At 36.8% G+C, this 17530-nt stretch overlaps 2 protein-coding genes across 2 annotated transcripts; both read left to right on the forward strand.

Moving 5' to 3' along the window:
- The first annotated feature begins 1603 nt into the window (after nucleotides 1-1603).
- On the forward strand, nucleotides 1604-2744 carry LOC101717322 (olfactory receptor 4S2). The gene is given in 1 exon segment (XM_013074752.2): nucleotides 1604-2744. A coding segment is annotated over 1 exon segment (936 nt). The 3' UTR covers nucleotides 2540-2744.
- An 8915-nt stretch (nucleotides 2745-11659) lies between these two features.
- LOC101718272 (olfactory receptor 4S2) lies at nucleotides 11660-12616 on the forward strand. Its single transcript, XM_004841186.1, has one exon. It carries the CDS (start codon nucleotides 11660-11662, stop codon nucleotides 12614-12616), a length of 957 nt encoding a protein of 318 aa, XP_004841243.1.
- Nucleotides 12617-17530: the final 4914 nt, after the last annotated feature.

Here is a 17530-nt window from a genome sequence, read left to right on the forward strand (position 1 = left end):
GACAAAGTCCATAGTTTACCAAAAGTTGGAAGTGCTTGCTCCATTATTCTTGTAAACAGCTAGCAGGGTGTCAGTGCTTCCTACTCATTTCCCTGCCATTACTACTTCAATAATAGTAGAAGTAGTAGAGATGGAGTCTCAAAGAAGAAACCTACTTGAGGAATAGCTTGATATGAGAACATTGGACTCCCCTTTAATCGAAACTTCTCCTTATATTCTTTTCCACATGAATAATAAAGGTGACCCCACTAGTGCATCTGAAATTGCAACACTGAAGATTTATCTATTTAAATTGAAAATTATTTTTTCCCAAACCTATAAGAATTATCTTTAAATGACAATCTCTTCCTGCAAAACTGAACTCATCCAAAGTAGAACTGATAAATGCTGCCATGAGACATGAACATGTGAAGGATTCATGAAGAAATATCAGCATTAAAGGGCAGAGTCTTTCCTTTTCATGCTTTTTATTTTTTTATTTGGGTTTGTTCTTGTTGTCGATTATCTGTTTGTTTCTATTATTTTACTAGACAAATATGTAAAATACTAATGCATAGAAAATCCTGGGAAATCATCAAGCACCCTGAGTTTGCAGATGAAGAAATTACCTGAGACTTTATGTCCCCAACTTCCAAATAAAACAGGGCTAACTTCTCTCCATAACTTATTTTATTTCTTTATATTATCTTGTTTCTGCCTCCATCTCACATTTTATGCTATCCTAGGCTACAGAATGGTTATGTATCTTGATAGAAATCACAGTTATCATAACAGGTGACAGTGAAATTAAAAGTTTGTCATTTCATCACTGGGATAAGAGAAGCACCAGAGAGCTAGATGATTTGCTCATGTTATGACTGCGTCTTTTTAGAGGGATATTTTGTGCACTTTTGGACCTCTTTCTATTGCACCTCACTGCCTCTTGGACTATAGCATCTGGACATTAAATAGGAACCCATAAACTCAGGCACACATAGGCAGATCTGAAGGAGAAGCTGCAGAACCCATCCAATTTCTGCTACTTGAAGCCTCCAGGAGTAGAGGTGAAGCCTTGGCATGGTGGTGTTCAGAATGGACATGTGCAGATATATTTTTATTTCCACAAATCAAATAAGTTACATAGGTGATACCATAACCCTAAATAAAGTACTGTTCTGAAATTTGAGTGTCTTTATGTTATTTTTCCATCCCCTTTCCCTTCCCTCCCTCCTAACTCCACCCATCCCTTAACCTCTTTCCTTTTTTTTGTATGTTAGCAGCACATAATGAATTCCTTTAATAGAAAGAGTGCTAAGAAAATATTTACCCATAAACAAATAAATAAAACTTTAAAAGTTAGGCATGTGAAGCACTTGGTTAGATGTACAACTGAGGGGATTTGCTTCATTTCTCTAAACTTTGCTTCTACATCTGAAGTGCAAACTAGCATTCTGAGGCAAGGTGATCAGAACAGATGCACATTAAATACTTTAAATCCTCATTTTTACATTTTTAATTGCTGCAATTATTCACTTATTCTAAGTTAGACCTAAGTACTCATAGTCTTTCTGGTGCCTGTCTTTCAGGTAATTTAAATGTCTTATCAGTTGGCTGAAATAAATCCATGGAGAGAATAAACAGTGTAACTGAGTTTATTTTCTGGTGCCTTACTCAGAACCTAGCAGTTGAAGAAGTTTGCTTTGTGGTGTTTTTGGTCTTCTACACAGTCATCATCCTGGGAAACCTCCTTATCATGCTGACAGTGTGTACGGGCGATCTTCTAAAGTCTCCTATGTACTTCTTCCTCAACTCCTTGTCCTCTGTGGACATTTGTTTCTCTTCATCCACAGCATCCAAATTGTTTGCTGACTTATTAGTACAGAACAAAACTAGCTCCTATGAGGGGTGCATATTGTAACTCTTTGGGGTACATTTCTTCGGCTGCACTGAGATCTCCATCCTAATCATTATGGCCTATGATAGCTATGTGGCTATCTGCAAACCCCTACACTATATGACCATCATGGACCGGGAGAGATGCAATAAATTGCTGCTGGGGACATGGCTGGGTAGGTTCGTACACACTGTTATCCCAGTGTCTCTGGTAGTCCAGCTCCCTTTCTGCTGCCCCAATGAGATCGACTACTACTTTTGTGATGTTCACCCTGTGCTGAAACTTGCCTGCATGGACACACATCTAATCAGAGGCATAGTGACCACCAACAGAGGGACCATCACGCTGGGCAGTTTTGTCACCCTGCTCATCTCTTACACTGTTATCCTGGTGTCTCTGCGGACGCAGTCAACAGAAGGCAGGTGCAAAGACCTCTCTACCTGTGGTGCCCCCATCACTGTGGTCATCATCTTCTTCGGTCCCTGTACTTTCACGTACATGCATGCTGATATCACCTTCACTGAAGATAAGATGGTGGCTGTGTTCTACACCATCATCAAGCCCATGTTAAACCCCGTGATTTATACACTGAGAAATGCAGAAGTGAAGAATGGAATGAGGAATCTGTGGGGCAGGAAAGTTTACAAGGAGGCTCAGGGTAAATAGTTGAAAATAATTTAAACTCGGTGATCTCATGTTTTCTGAGCTTTGGTTAAGTCGTCTGTGTAATGGAGAAAGTAATAACATCACTAGATTGTCATGTTATGGAGGAATACATGAGAGAATAACATTCCACAGAAGTAAAGTATGACTTTCCATTGTTATATTTATTTGACTGTTTCAAAAGTCATACAATTTTCTAAAATATTAAGGCCAAAAGAAGCTTATTAAACTCAGAATCTCAACCTAGTAATACTGTGCATCACTATTTTCTTTGTGTTTTTGTCTTTTCTTGTTTTTTTAATGATGAAAAAAATTTCTTTTGAAATATTTAAAGTTATTTCTGGGGGTTTGAACTGTGGTTGGCGTGTATATGGTAGATATGTATAGTAGCGTGAATGATAGAATGTATTAAAAACAACACAAATGTGCTTATGCATTCATTCTGTATCCTCTAAGACTCAGTGAAAACTAAGCCTGCTAGTTTTGGAATAAGAGCCGAGGTACACTTGGAGATTCAGGGACATAAAGTATAGGCATCCGTGACAAATATTTGTTCTCACCTTCTGATGGAGAAAACATCATCTTCCATTGTTGGATTCATTTTCTTTTCTCACACACACAAAAGAGATTGGTAGACACACTTGTAACACTCAGTTCCTATTCATTGTAACATTTCATTACTATTCAGTTTCTTAGAGTCTCTAAACTTTACTTGGTGGTAGTCAGAAATCCCTATTTATAGAAGGTGACTACCAGGAAAATTAAAGAAACTAAATGAAAACGAAGCCACATATGAAATACAGGTTACTGTGATTAAATTAACAGAGGAATTCAAGCTTTTTCAGGTTTGTGAATGATGTGATTTTTTTATTGCTGATTTATGATTACATAGTCAAACATTTTTCTCTTCTTTTGTGACTAGACATTTGTGCAGTTTCTATTCAGGCATTTTGTGTGTTTTGCTGCTTTCACATTTTGGAACATGTCTCATTGAATACATTATATATTCTCTACTGTTTCCTCATTGTCCTGTAAATAAGAAAATGTTTTGAGAAAATAATTACTCACTTTAATACCTTTCCTTGCTATAGTACTGTTATATAATATAATACATCAAAGTTTAAAAAGAAATAATTATTCATAGAAAAACACCAAGTTGAGTGCAACAAAAGTCTTGAAATAAGTGAAATTTCCTGGCACTTGTAGTATCTATGCACTGACACATGCTAATCGATATAAGCTGCCTGTCAATCATAGATATAAAAAAAGCTCTGAAAACTGTCATTTGCACAATGGAGCTTAAAAATATATAAATAGAAAAACTCTCCTAGGAATGTCTTATTAGGTTATGTTAGGTAGATTAACAAATAGGTAATCCCTAATAGGAAATTTTGTCAAACAGGATCTTTATGGTAGCAGTTGGAGTTCATTGCCATGCTAAGTTTAATAGTAAATTCTGAATTTACTTTCAAGGAAAGAAAAACTTGACTACATTCATTCCCAGTAAGGGCAAGAATCCCAAATTAAAAACCCATGCTGTGTGTTCACATTGATAGCAGATCCCATCTCCCAACACACACACACACACACACACACACACACACACACACACACACACACACATGCATACAAGTTCACAGACACATAGTATAGAAAGAAAGATCTTTATAGGGGATTTTATTTCTGGCATAACTGAAATAAATCTGCTTATCTAGAAGATTAAAAATGGGAGGAAATATTTACTTTTGTCTGTATAAACTTATGTCATGGTTTACATCAAGAATGTCCCACAAGGGTCTCCTGTGTTCAGACATGGGGCTTATGTACGATGATTGGATCATGGGGTGCTGCATTCATCAGTGAACTTATGCACTGGTGAATTTCATAGCAGAATGTGCTCTTAGGAGCTGGGGCCTGATCAGCATGGGTCCTGACCTGGAAGGGTGCATAGAATACTTATCTCTGGCTACTCCCTGACCTCTGCTTCCAAGCTGCATGGGTTTCCCTCTGCCAGGAAAATTTGCCATCTTGTTTCTGCTTTGAACTCACTGACCATGGACTGAAATTTTGAGCCAAAATAAACCTCTTCTCCTTTAAACTGTAAATAGTAAAATAAGCCTTCAAGTTTTCTAAACCATTAGAAAACAAAATAAAATCAAAAAATGAAAAAGGATATTTTTCTTAGAAACTTGATGGATAAAATATAGTATCCATATTCTAACAATCAGGTAACTGAAATTTAGAAATTAATAACTAAAACACAGAATAGTAAGATAAGATTGACATATGGGTTAGTGAACTGAGAAGGAAAGACATTCCTTCAGTGTGGCTGGGACCGCTCAAAGAGCTGGAGATCCAGATAGAACAAAATCAGAAGGAGGAAACCAGCCAATATTTGCAAGCTTGATTCTTCTTGAATCAGTGTGACTTTTGTTGCTGTCATCATCCACAGATATCACACTCCCGTTTCTTAGCCTCTTGACATAGACAAATGCCATCAGCCTTAAACTGTGGCTGCAGCATGGTTTCTTATTGTATTAAGTCTCCCACTTCTTAAACTGAGCAGGTACTGGCTTTTCTGTCTCTCTTCTTTCAAATGGCCATTGTAGGACTATCCAGACTCTGATCCTGTAGACCTATCTAATGAATCACCTTTAATAATAATATCTGTTCATTGATTCTGTGTCCCTAAAGAAGCCTGACCAATACAGATTTGTACCAGGAGTGGGGCCTGCTCTCAAGGCATCTTTGCCATTGTCCTGGTACAAATTACTTGGTTTCTTTTTCACAGCACTTATTTATTCAGCAACCACAATCTTTGAGGTTCAACTTTACATGTGCTTTTTTTCTGTCCAAACTACAAATTTTTTGATTATTCCACTCCACTTTTGTTCCATATTTTCACTGGAAATCTGGCTATTATCTTGAATTTTTCTTCACCAGGCAAGCATGACACCTTTTAATTCACCTTCCCACAAAGTCTTAGGGCATGGACAAAATGTAGACAACCACTTTGCCAGAATGTAATATAAATGATCTCTTCTACTTTCCTAATAGAGTTTTCATTCTTATAAAAAAACCTAATGAGCCAAGTTTTACTCTCTGTACTTGTTATGGCTTGTATCTAGATGTTCCCTCTAAAGCTTCATGCAATTATAGGTAGGGCTCTTCAGAGGTGGCTGGATCTAGGGTGTGTGATAATGAGGTTATAAGGATGTGTGGTGCTGGATTAGTCCACTAATTGGTTTATCATAGTAATGTGTATAAATAATGAAAAGGCCCACCTTGGGTGTGAGTGATACCACCCAATAGGCTTGTAGCCTGGATAGGATGAAAGGGAAAGGGAGGCTTTTTGCTTGCTGCCTCCTGCCTATCCTGCCACAGACTGTTTCTCCTCTACCAATCTCCTCTGGCATGCAATCCTGCCTTGGAGTCAGGTGACTGAAACCTTTACAAACTGTGAACTGAAATAAACCTTTCCTCCTTTAACTTTGGGTGTTGGGTATTTTGTCCCAGCAATGAGAAAAGTGACTAAGACAATATTCCTATCAGCATTCTTGTCTTCTAAGACGGCACCTATATTGCTTATTGAGCTTTGTGTCTAGCATTCCAAGGCTTTTCTAGCTGCTTCTCCAAACATTTCCAATTCCTACAAGCCAATACCTAAGGTTTCTGAACCACATTGTTAGATATAGTCAGAGCAGCTGCCTAACTTCTGAGTACCAATTTTCTGTGTTAGATTTTGCTACTGTGACAAAGTACCTGAGATAAACAACTTACAGGGAAAATATTTATTTTGGCTTATGGTTTCAAAGGTTTCAGTTCATGACTGTCGGGCTTCATTGTTTCTTGGCCTGTAGTGAGGCCTTTTATCATGGTGGAAGAGAGGGATGGAGCAAAGCTTTTCCCTCTATGGTGGAGGGAAGTGGACAGAGCAAGATCTAATGAATACAGGGTAGGGACAAAATAAAGTCATCAGGGTTTTGCCTCCATGATGAACAGTCTTCAAGTATGCTCCATCTCCTAAGTTTCCATGACTTCCTGATAATGGTATTATGTAATTAATCCACTGATGAGGTTACAACCTTCATAGTTCAATCACCTTCTAGAGCCCATCAGCTGGTAGTCAAGACCCCAGTGTATGGCCATTTAGGAACTTTTTTAAATTTAAACCATAAATGCATCAAATAAATTCTGAGTTTCTAAAATTTCTTCTTATTTTTCAAAGATGTGCAACTTCCTTTCAAATGTCTCTATTTAGCTCACCATCTACTGTAACTGTTTGTAATTATCTTTAACCTAATTCAAGGACACAATCTATGCTATAAATACTAACTAGCCTTATTTAATCAGCATTTTATCACAATGTAAGCAACATGGATGCAGAAACAATTAAGTTTATGGATGGAAAAAAAAACCCGAGGACTAAAAGGGATCACTAGGTAGGTGTCCGGTGTGCTGAAAGAGTCTGTTCATTGACAATGGATTCACAGAGTGGTCACCTTCTATGATTAACTGAGTGGTGCTTTTGTGTCTGTGCAATTTCCTGTACATGTACTGTTACATCCAGTGAGAAAGAACCAACCAGAGACCGATATTAAATCCGCACAGGAGTTTATTACCGGCCGGGACCCAAGCCGAGAATCGGACTCAAGCCCCGACTGGGGGGAGACAAACATGTTTTATACACCTTTGAGGCCAACAGTTTCTAGGGCCCCCTATGGGATAGAACTAGCAAAGCAAGCAAAAGGTACAGAAGCATAATGTCCTGTCCTTAGAACATTTGTAAAACAATAGTTGATTAATTGTTGTTTCTAAGAGACTCTCTAAGGGGAGGAGGTTTCTAAGCTTCCTCCTTTTGAGTTCACCTAAAGGGCAGGCAGATAGGTCATTCAGCAGCAGTATGGAGTCTGTCTTGCTAACTAGGGTCCTTCAGTACTATAATTCATAATATTCTTTATTACTTTACTGTCATTCAACTATCACATACATGTAACTGTCTTTTTTCCATTCAAGATGTTGCATATGAGACCATCTCCTTGCTCCTTTGTTTACATACAAGATCCGGACATTAACATTGCATTTTTTATATATAACATTTTGAACTTTTTAGAACTAATTTCTAAACATCTCCTGGATATTGAAGTGTATCTTGAAAAGTGGGAAAATGAAGGTGAACTGATGTTTTGAAACATTCAACTAACTTGTGGTTAGCAAAATAGGATTCCCAAAACATCTCCATGGCCAAATCCATAGAACCTGTCACTTTGCTTTGTTGCATGGTACAGGGAGATATTCAGGTTGCAGATAAAATCAAGTTTCCTAATGAATTGGTCTTAAATCAGAAATGTTATTCTGCATCATTCAGGTTGGTCCATTGTATTCACAAGGCTTCTTAAAAGTGGAAGAGGGAGACAAAAGAGGAAGTAAAAGCCACAGAAACACTTAAAGATCTTACACTGCAGACTTTAAAGGTGGAAGAAAGACCACAAGGAAGGAGGTAGCTGGAAGAATGAAGGAATGAGGCTTTCCCCAGAAAGCTTTAGAAGGATGCAATGGTTCCAATGCTATGATTTTGTCCTAATGAGACCAAATTTAGATTGCTGACCTCCAGAACTTCAAGGTACTAAATTTGTATTGACTTAAGGTACTAAGTTTGTGGTGATTTGTTGCAGCATCTGTAGGAACTATTAAAAAACTTAATCATGCTGAGAACTTCCAGAAACTTCAGCATATTTCTCCTCCCATCCAGGCTCTGTATGATGGACTCATTTCCTCTGACAATCATAGATAGAAGGAGTATGAGCAGGATCTTTGATATTTTGAATGTTATATGAAAAAAGAAAAAGATAATATAAAGTTATAAAGGGAAAAATAAAAAAGCAAGGGTGAACAGAAAGGAAACAATAGGAACAGAACATGAAAAAGTGAGGAAATATGTAGTCAAGAGTGTACAGTAGCTGGAGATTTAGCTCAGTGGTTTCACCGCCTGCTGCGCAAGTGCAAGGACCCCAGTTCGACCCCTGGTACAAAAAAAAAAGAGTGTACAGTAATGCCTCCATTCATGAATACTTTTGTTCATGAATAATTCTATTGGCAAACAGAAGCTTTGGCAAATTTTGCTTCCATTTGGGAACTTCACATCCAGTGATACATCAGGTGATGACCATGAACCCAACCATCTTCCCCAGAATCATCCAACAAATTAGTTTGTGAACTGAGGTACCACTGTACTAGTTTGCAGTCGAGAAGCAAATGAATTAAAGCCAAGATCAATACTCATTCAAAATACAGTCCAGAAATCAACCTTATCCCATCTTTTTGCTGCAGAAACTGACATAGCTTCAATTAAGCTGAAAAGCACAGGGTCCCAATTGCATAATTGAATCCATCCTAATACAGCACATTCAAAAGAGTAGAACAATTAAATTCAATCAGGAACATTCAAATAGATATTTTAATGTCTAATATTAGATACATACATGCTATTTAACATGCATATTAGAGTATATTGATTCAAGGGACAAATTATGAAATCACAAAATAATTACTTCTGTTTGCTAAATTGCTTCAGTTTAGGATTATGTTTTCAGAATTTATTGTTTTTAATGTATGGTTATATTTATTAATAGATTCTCAATTGAACAAGATCTGAAAATTAAAGCACATTGTTAGGTCTGCAATATGGAGTGACTACGGAGGAAGACTTTGGGGAACAGCTTTCCCCAAGGTCATTATCTGGTTGCTTCATTCTGTTTAAATAGACCCTATAAGAAGTAGAAAAAAGAGCATTTATTACCCAAGGTACTGTGAAATGGCAGAATTCAGCTGGTGAGAGAACTAAGGAACAACCCAGCCTTTGAGTTTAGGGTTGATGAATTGTCTGATAGTAATTATTCACCAAGGAACTCCACAGGTATTGATCTTAATTTGTTTTGGACAGCTCAATCCACATTATCTAAGGAGGATATGGATAAATAAAGCAAATTCAAGCCCTGAAAAATACTGGTGAGAATTATTTTTCTTCTAAAACTAATACAGAATGTTTGTGGAAGAAAAGAATTCCATTAAATTGGTAACTTATGTGCACTTGTAATACAATTCCTATATATTGTTTTCTGAAGAAATGCAGGATGAAATTATGATGGTAAGAGAAAGTGTTCCTATATGTGAATATGGGATAAAGTGGCATAAAACTGAATAAGACAATGCCAAATATTTCAGAGGATAACAAAGCACCATTATTTTGAAATGCTCAGGAAGGGGAGGAAGGGATCTTTGAGATGTGTCTTGGTTTAAGGATCAATCAGTTTGCACTAGGGACTTACGTTTCAGTCATGAGAGGAATCATTCCAAGGCTTGTGTGTAAATGGTGAAGAGAACCAAGCAATATACATAATGGTTGGATAAATGCTCTATGATTTGAGCTCCCTTATACTGAAGGGCTCTTTCAGCAGAGAAATATATTTTCTGTCAATAGCAAAAGCAAAAAAGAAAAAACACATAAAATCAGGTGTATGTGCTTGATTGTGAATCTGAATTATATTATAGCTATTGCTGTGACTGTCACTGTTATTATCATTATTCTATCATGCACAAGAGCAGGAAAACCTGGAATGACTTTTCTACCAGCTCTAATAGACAGACCCGATGGAACACAGCCTGATAGTTTCCCCAGAGCTGGAAGTAGTGGGCACAGTGTTGATTCAGAGGGCTAGCTGAGAGCACAGAGCTCAGTGGCAGCAAGCTCTAAACTCAGTAGATCTTTAGGAATTGTGTTCTCAGATGGATGACTGTAGCCAGAGAGATCATTTGTATTCGTGCTTCATTTGAGAACCTAGAAATCCTTTTAATTGCAACTATTCCAAGTACACTTTTCCCCTACAACAGTAACCCCCACCAATAGGGGGCACCCCAGTAACTCTCACCAGTGTGGCTATTCATGCATTTAAAAGAAATATTTTAACTTTCATAAATTCATTCTAATTATCATTCAGTGACAATCGCTTCTTGAAATATTAAATTCATCCAAAGTGAGAGATCTAACACCACTGGAAACTAGAAATACTAGGATGCATGAAGAAATGTTAACCACAAAGGGCAGAGTGTTTTTCTTTTTATTTATTCTTCTTTGTTTCAGTTAGCAAATAAATACTTAACTACCAAATCAAATTCATTCTTGAGAAATCCTAAAATAATATGCATTTGTAGATGAAGAAATTGCCTAATTTTACTTCTTTTCATTTCAATCAAATAGGACTAGCTTTGTCTGAATTATTTTTAAAATTTGCTTCATCTTTTCTTATTTGTGCCTCCATGTCAGGGTTTTGTTTATTCTATACTTACAAAGGTGATTAATTTTCATGATAGAGATACTTGCTAATAAGACAAGGTGATAGTGAAATCAAAACTCCATTCTTCCACAAATGACAAGAACTGCTTGAGTTAAATGATTTACATAAGCTGTAGCATCATTGTGTCAGAATCGGGTTGGTGTAATTTGGTCTCTACCACACTCTGCCTCATCTTGATTGTGATCCGATCAGATGAGGAGCTACACATTCATTTCTACAAGATACAAGTTTCCTAAGTACAAGAATCTACAGAGATGGCTCAGGGTCAACTACTTGAGGCCCCTTGAGTGAATGTGGTCATCGGCCATTGGAAGCATTCAGAAGGGAAAATGTGACATGTGTTTCCACTTCTGCATCAAAAATAAAACAGACATTCCTGGGTGTACAAACATTGCCATATCCCCCACAGTGAAGTTATTTCAAAATTAAGCAGAGTGCCTTATACAAAACCCAAACTAAGTAAATTTAGAAACAGACCAGTAAACCTTAAAAAGTAATAAAGGAGAGATGCTTTATAACACATGAAACTCCAGGGATTTCCTTTATCTCTTTGAAGTTTGTTTCCTTATCTGAAGTAAAAAAATAGATATAATATTGAAGTAGGATAGAAATACATGTATGGTAAGTTTTTAAATATGCATATCAATCAATATTAAGCACCCATTTTTCCAATTCCAACTACTGCAAATATTTATTTGTTCCTGTTAGAAATAAATGATAACAGCCTTTTCTATATGACCTTCAGGTAATTTTTTTGTCTCTTTGGAACATGGCCTCATGGACTCATTCCAAGGAAAAATTAAACAATGTAACTGAATTCGTTTTCTGGGGTCTTTCTCAGAACCCAGAGGTTGAAGAAGCTTGCTTTGTGGTATTTTCATTCTTCTATGTGGTCATTCTCCTGGGAAACTTCCTTATCATGTTAGCAGTTTGCCATGGAAACCTGTTTAAGATGCCTATGTACTTCTTCCTCAACTTCTTGTCTTTTGTGGACATTTGCTACTCTTCAGTCACAGCACCCAAGATGATTGCTGACATATTAGCACAGAACAAAACTATCTCGTATGAAGGGTGCATGTTGCAGCTCTTTGGGGTACATTTCTTCGGTTGCACGGAGATCTTCATCCTCACTGTCATGGCCTATGATCGCTATGTGGCTATCTGTAAACCCCTACACTACCTGACCATCATGGACCGGGAGACATGCAATAAACTGTTGCTAGGGACATGGCTGGGTGGTTTTGTACACTCCATTATCCAAGTGGCTCTTGTAGTTCAACTCCCCTTCTGCGGCCCCAATGAGATTGATCACTACTTTTGTGATGTTCACCCCGTGCTGAAACTCGCCTGCACAGACACCTACCTTGTCGGTGTCGTGGTGACAGCCAATAGTGGGACCATCGCCCTGGGGAGTTTCATCATCTTGCTCATCTCCTACACTGTCATCCTGGTGTCTCTGCGGAAGCAGTCAGCAGAAGGCAGGCGCAAAGCTCTCTCTACCTGTGGCGCCCACATCGCTGTGGTCATCATCTTTTTCGGTCCCTGTACTTTTATGTACATGCGGCCGGACACGACCTTCTCTGAGGACAAGATGGTGGCTGTGTTCTACACCATTATCACGCCCATGTTAAATCCTCTGATTTATACCTTGAGAAATGCAGAAGTAAAGAACAGAATGAAGAAACTGTGGAGTAGGAAGGTTTTCTGGGAGGTCAATAGCAAATAGTTGAAAATAATTAAACCTGGATAATGTTAATTTTTTTCAGTCTTGTTAATTCTTCTGTATAGTGAGGAAGTAGGAATAACCTCACAGGATTTGAAAGAAAGTGATATATTCTGCAGAAGTGAGGTATGATCATTATGTCATAATTATTGTAATATTTTATGATCAGATTTCCCAAAGTGCGTTATCAGAATCTCAAGCATGATTATTCTCAGCATCATTATTTTCTCCTCCTCCTTTTTACTCTCTCCCATGTTCTTTAAAAATGAGAGTGTTCTGTGAAGTATTGAAGGCCATTTCTAAGGTTTAGAACTATGGCTGGTAGATATTGGGCTTTCAATGTTTATAAATGATATAAATAATATAATCAGTGAAAAACACATCCAAACCAAAGTAGTCTGATAAAAATTCTCCAAATACAAGAACCCTAATTTAGTAAGATTGGAATGTGAGCCAAGGTAAGTAAAGAATGTGAAAGAGCACAAGCTTAAAACAGAAAAGATTAATTTTCACCTTTGATCCTGGAAAAAGGTGGCCTTTGTTGTCTTTACACAAACAAGAAGAAGATGGGATGGGTCCATCTGTAAAATTTTCCTTTCATTTGTAAGGTGCCATTTGTATTCTTTCCATTGTGGACAATATTTCTTTTTGTGTGACCTGATATTTTCCCTAGTGATATATTTCTCCTTCCTTAGGAACCTCTCCACAAGATTCCTTTTTTTTTTTTAGTAGAAAATGGTACATATCACTGACTGTATCTGCCATTGCTTCATTTCCCTTTCCAGAAATCTAATTATCTATCCTATAGGCTGCCCTTGAGTTTGTGTTTATGGTTGGTGGTAGGGTATAAACATTAACCACTGAAAGAATTATAGGGCTTAAATGATATCTGATGTTGAGGTATCCAAAGTTAAAGGTTAAAAAAAAATTTAAAAGCCACAGAACATCTAGATTAGAAGTTATCACCATGTTATAAATCTTGTCCTGGAACCATGCAAATCCATGTTGATTTCCCTAGTTTAGATTTGCGTTCACTTGGCCTCTTTTGTTTAATTTTCAAACAAAGACTGGGTCAATTCTTTATGAATTTGGCAGATCATTAGGTTCACCTTGATTTTTTCAAAGATAACAAGATGTGTTCTAAGACATTTTTATCAGTTAGTCTAATGTTGAGAGATATACAAAAGATCTATTCTTAACAAGCTCCTTTGGTAATTTGTATACAATCAGTTGGATATCTGGGAAATTAGGTTTGGGAACTGGGACTTTTTGCAGTACTGGGGATTTTTAAAAATTTCTTGATTAGCGTATGTTTTCAATACATAATAATTACACTCATCCTAGGGAACTGGTACACAGACATGTCCTGAGATTACCATTTTTCGCCTCTTTTTCTCTTGAACTCTCCTTTTGTCCCTCCCTGGAATTCCTGATTATCTCCATAGATTCTGCCCCCCTGTTTCCTACCATCTCTCTTTTTTGTTATTTAAATTATTTATATTTTGTGTTCTGTGAATTAGAGAAACCCTGGGTTATTTTACCTTATGTGTCTGATTTATTTCATTTAGCAATATGGGTTTGAACTCAGTACCTTCACACTACGAACAACCCTTGGGCTTTTATTTTTCATTTTGAGGTCAAGCCTCACTAAGTTGCTGAATTGCGCAGGTTAGGCTCAAACTTGCAATCCCCCTGCTTCTGCCACCCATAGTGCTAGGATTATAGGCATGCACCATCATGTCTGGCTCTGTGATTTTTGATATTCCTAGAACATAAGAGAGCTAGAAATCAATACAATTTAGAAAGACCTTGGAAAGAGATTAATAAGAATTGGGACAACTCCTCCCAGTTTTATTGTCAGTAATTCTGACCAACAACAGCATTTTCTCCTACAAATGCATGATCGCCACCTGATTTACAGCCTCATAGAGTTTTAGACTTACTGAGATAAGGTGTCTCATGAGACACTGGCTCATTGGTAAAAAACAGGACAATTGTTCTCATTTTCAAGTTGAAAAGAAAGTCGCTTATTTAATAGTGGAAATAATGAAGCTATTTCTTCTAAACAGTGGTTATACTTCTATCTCCTAAAGCATCATAAAATAACATCATTGCATTTCTGTGCAATTTCAACCAAATACATAAACACAACTTTCATGTTCTATCATATATCATTCCTGTTTTCATTTACATATTTTAGGTAAGTAAAATATTTATCACACACTGGGGTTCTAGAATTTAACTACATTCAAATTGCCTGAAGGTGGATGCTTCCTTCAGTCAATGTTCTTCTGTGTCTAGTTCTTACACAGTGAAAGATTATTAATATAATCCAGTGAGCAAAGGGTAAGTAATATATCTATTTGTACATGAGAAGAGTAAATATTAAGTTGAATTCTGAGCCTACCTTGAAATCTTGATGTGAACCCAGCCAAGCCCAGCCTAGATGAGGTGAGCTAAAGTTGGCCCGAAGAACATGAATTAAATTTAAATGCATTTAAATTTATAAGCCATGAATTTTCGAATGACTTAGTACTATGATTTTTATCACTACTAATATGACTAGTCTGCAATGGTAAGGATTGAACCCAGGGTCCTGGGCATGGTGGGCAATCTCTCCATCACTGCACTGCACCCTAGCCTATTACACAGCATTATTAACCCTGCCCATCCTAGAAGGGTATAGTCCAATTCTACAGGTGGGGATGCTGAGGAATGTACTTTAATTAGTCCATCCTCCATAACTTAAGTGCAAAGTGCTTTGAGAGGAGCAGTGTAAAAGCTCAAACTACAGAGAATAGATGTGACATGAAGAGAAGCATATGACCTGGGTTCTGTACATAATGAACAAGCATTAAATGCCGAAATACAAAGCAGCCAGCCTCCCTGTTTCCTCCATAGGCCACATGTAGGAACAAATGGATATCAGGGTGATCACGCCTATGTAGACTCCCCTCCACGTCTCTCTTGTTGATTGTTAGGTGAAGGCTTAAAAGAATTCATGAGCCATGTTCAAACAGACACAGAGAGGTCTGTCTTCTACTGAGAGAAAGATGATAACTGATCTCTCACCACAAGCAAAATTTATTTGAGAGTGAAGGTTGTAACCTATATACATATTGACAACAGGCTTATTTATAATACATACCAAAATCAGACACCTGATCACATGGCCACACACATTTCTGCTCACCTTCAGTTTTCTGAGTAATCTCCCCAGGAGGTAATCATCTCCAGATCAACACGAGAGCAGGAACCTGACTTCACCTGTTATTATCTACTTATCCCCTTATTGACATTCATCATCACTTTTCTTCCTTTCTATGTTGCCTAATTTTTAAAAGCAAGACACATATCTAAGTCTTTTTAGATGAAAAAGAGACTGGTGCCAAAATATGTATCACACTGTGGCAAATGTATCCCCTACGTTTACACTCCTGGCTGGTTTTCCTGGGAGACAATGAGGGTTTAAGTGTACACAATTCAGTTTTTTTGATGGGCATTGTCCTGCAAAGGGTGGAAAACAAGAAAATAGCATTCCTGTGTCCTCATAATTATAATTTAAAAGTTGATAAACGTTCAACCACTGTCTCTGGACCAGGTCATCAGGTAAATACCTTGGTAATCGATGACATTAGATGATCTGAGATCCTTCAATGCACTAGTTTGCCAGTTCCTGTTTAAGTAAAGGAAGAATCTGCTTATGCTAAAGATTATATTAGCCTATATTCCAATGTCAGTGGGTACCAGCTACTCACGTTTTCTTTTTGAGTTTTATTGTAGTATAATTGTTAAATGTTTTCTATATTTAAAATATACAAAACAGTGAATTGATGTACACATACATTGTGAAATGATTACCATGACCACTTTAATTAACATAGCCATGATCATACTTCCTAGTGTGCATATGTATGAACAGACACGTGGCTATTTTCTTCTTAACCAAAATGACTTTATTCTTCCCCATGATGAAGATATCTCTGTGTGGAGTGGATGTAGATTTGGAAAATTGGAAAACTGAAATAAAAATATCAGTATTATTTACATATTACACATCCAATAAAAATGAACAATTTCAAACCAGGGCTGTCCATTTCTTCATTTATACACTTTCATAGCTTTAAAGCCTTACCTAAATTGGGTAGATTTTCATGCTGTAAATTTTTTTAATTCATTAAGTTTATAGGTGCATTTTAGGTATACAATATGATGGCATTCATCATTGGGAATTTGTACCTGTACACTATATATCTTGCCAAAGGGGAAGGGGAAGTGGGAAGGGTAGGGAAAAGGAAAGAAGGGAAAAGAAAAAATATGAGAAAATGAAAAAACAGAAACAAAGTCTTTGTAAATAGTGAAGGGTAGAGGAGTTAAAAGGAGGGCAGAAGAATGGGGAAAAATAAGATTCATGCTATAAATATATAAAACAGCAAATTTTGTGTTCTTGTGAAGAATTTTAAAATTTGGTTATAAATACAGTCACAGGGAAATATTTTCAAGTTTTAAAAAAAATGAGCATCACCTGTTTCAAAATTCTAATTACTAAAAAAAAAAATTAAAACTTTTAACTTAAAAAAACATTAAAACTTTTAACTAAAAAAAATAAAATTTTAACTAAAAAAATTCTTATTGCTGTAATACACCACCAATAAGCTACTAAAAATGAATTACAGTAACTTTCATTAATGAAACATGAATGTTATAACTACACTGAATTGCAATTTTTCAGAAACCTCATTTCTCAATTGAAAGAGTTAAGATGCTTAACATATACAGATTTTGGCACAGCTTCGCTTTTCTGATATTTTTTGTTTCACTTAAAATGATTAAGGTGAAAGATACATTGCCATTATTTCCCCTCACTCTTTTGCTAGTGTAATGAAGACATCAAAATGGAAGTTGTTGGGCGTGGAG

This window comes from Heterocephalus glaber, unplaced genomic scaffold, assembly GCF_053883595.1.
Source record: "Heterocephalus glaber isolate CG9 unplaced genomic scaffold, H.glaber_assembly_v1.0 deba00001673, whole genome shotgun sequence".
Lineage (NCBI taxonomy): Eukaryota > Metazoa > Chordata > Mammalia > Rodentia > Bathyergidae > Heterocephalus > Heterocephalus glaber.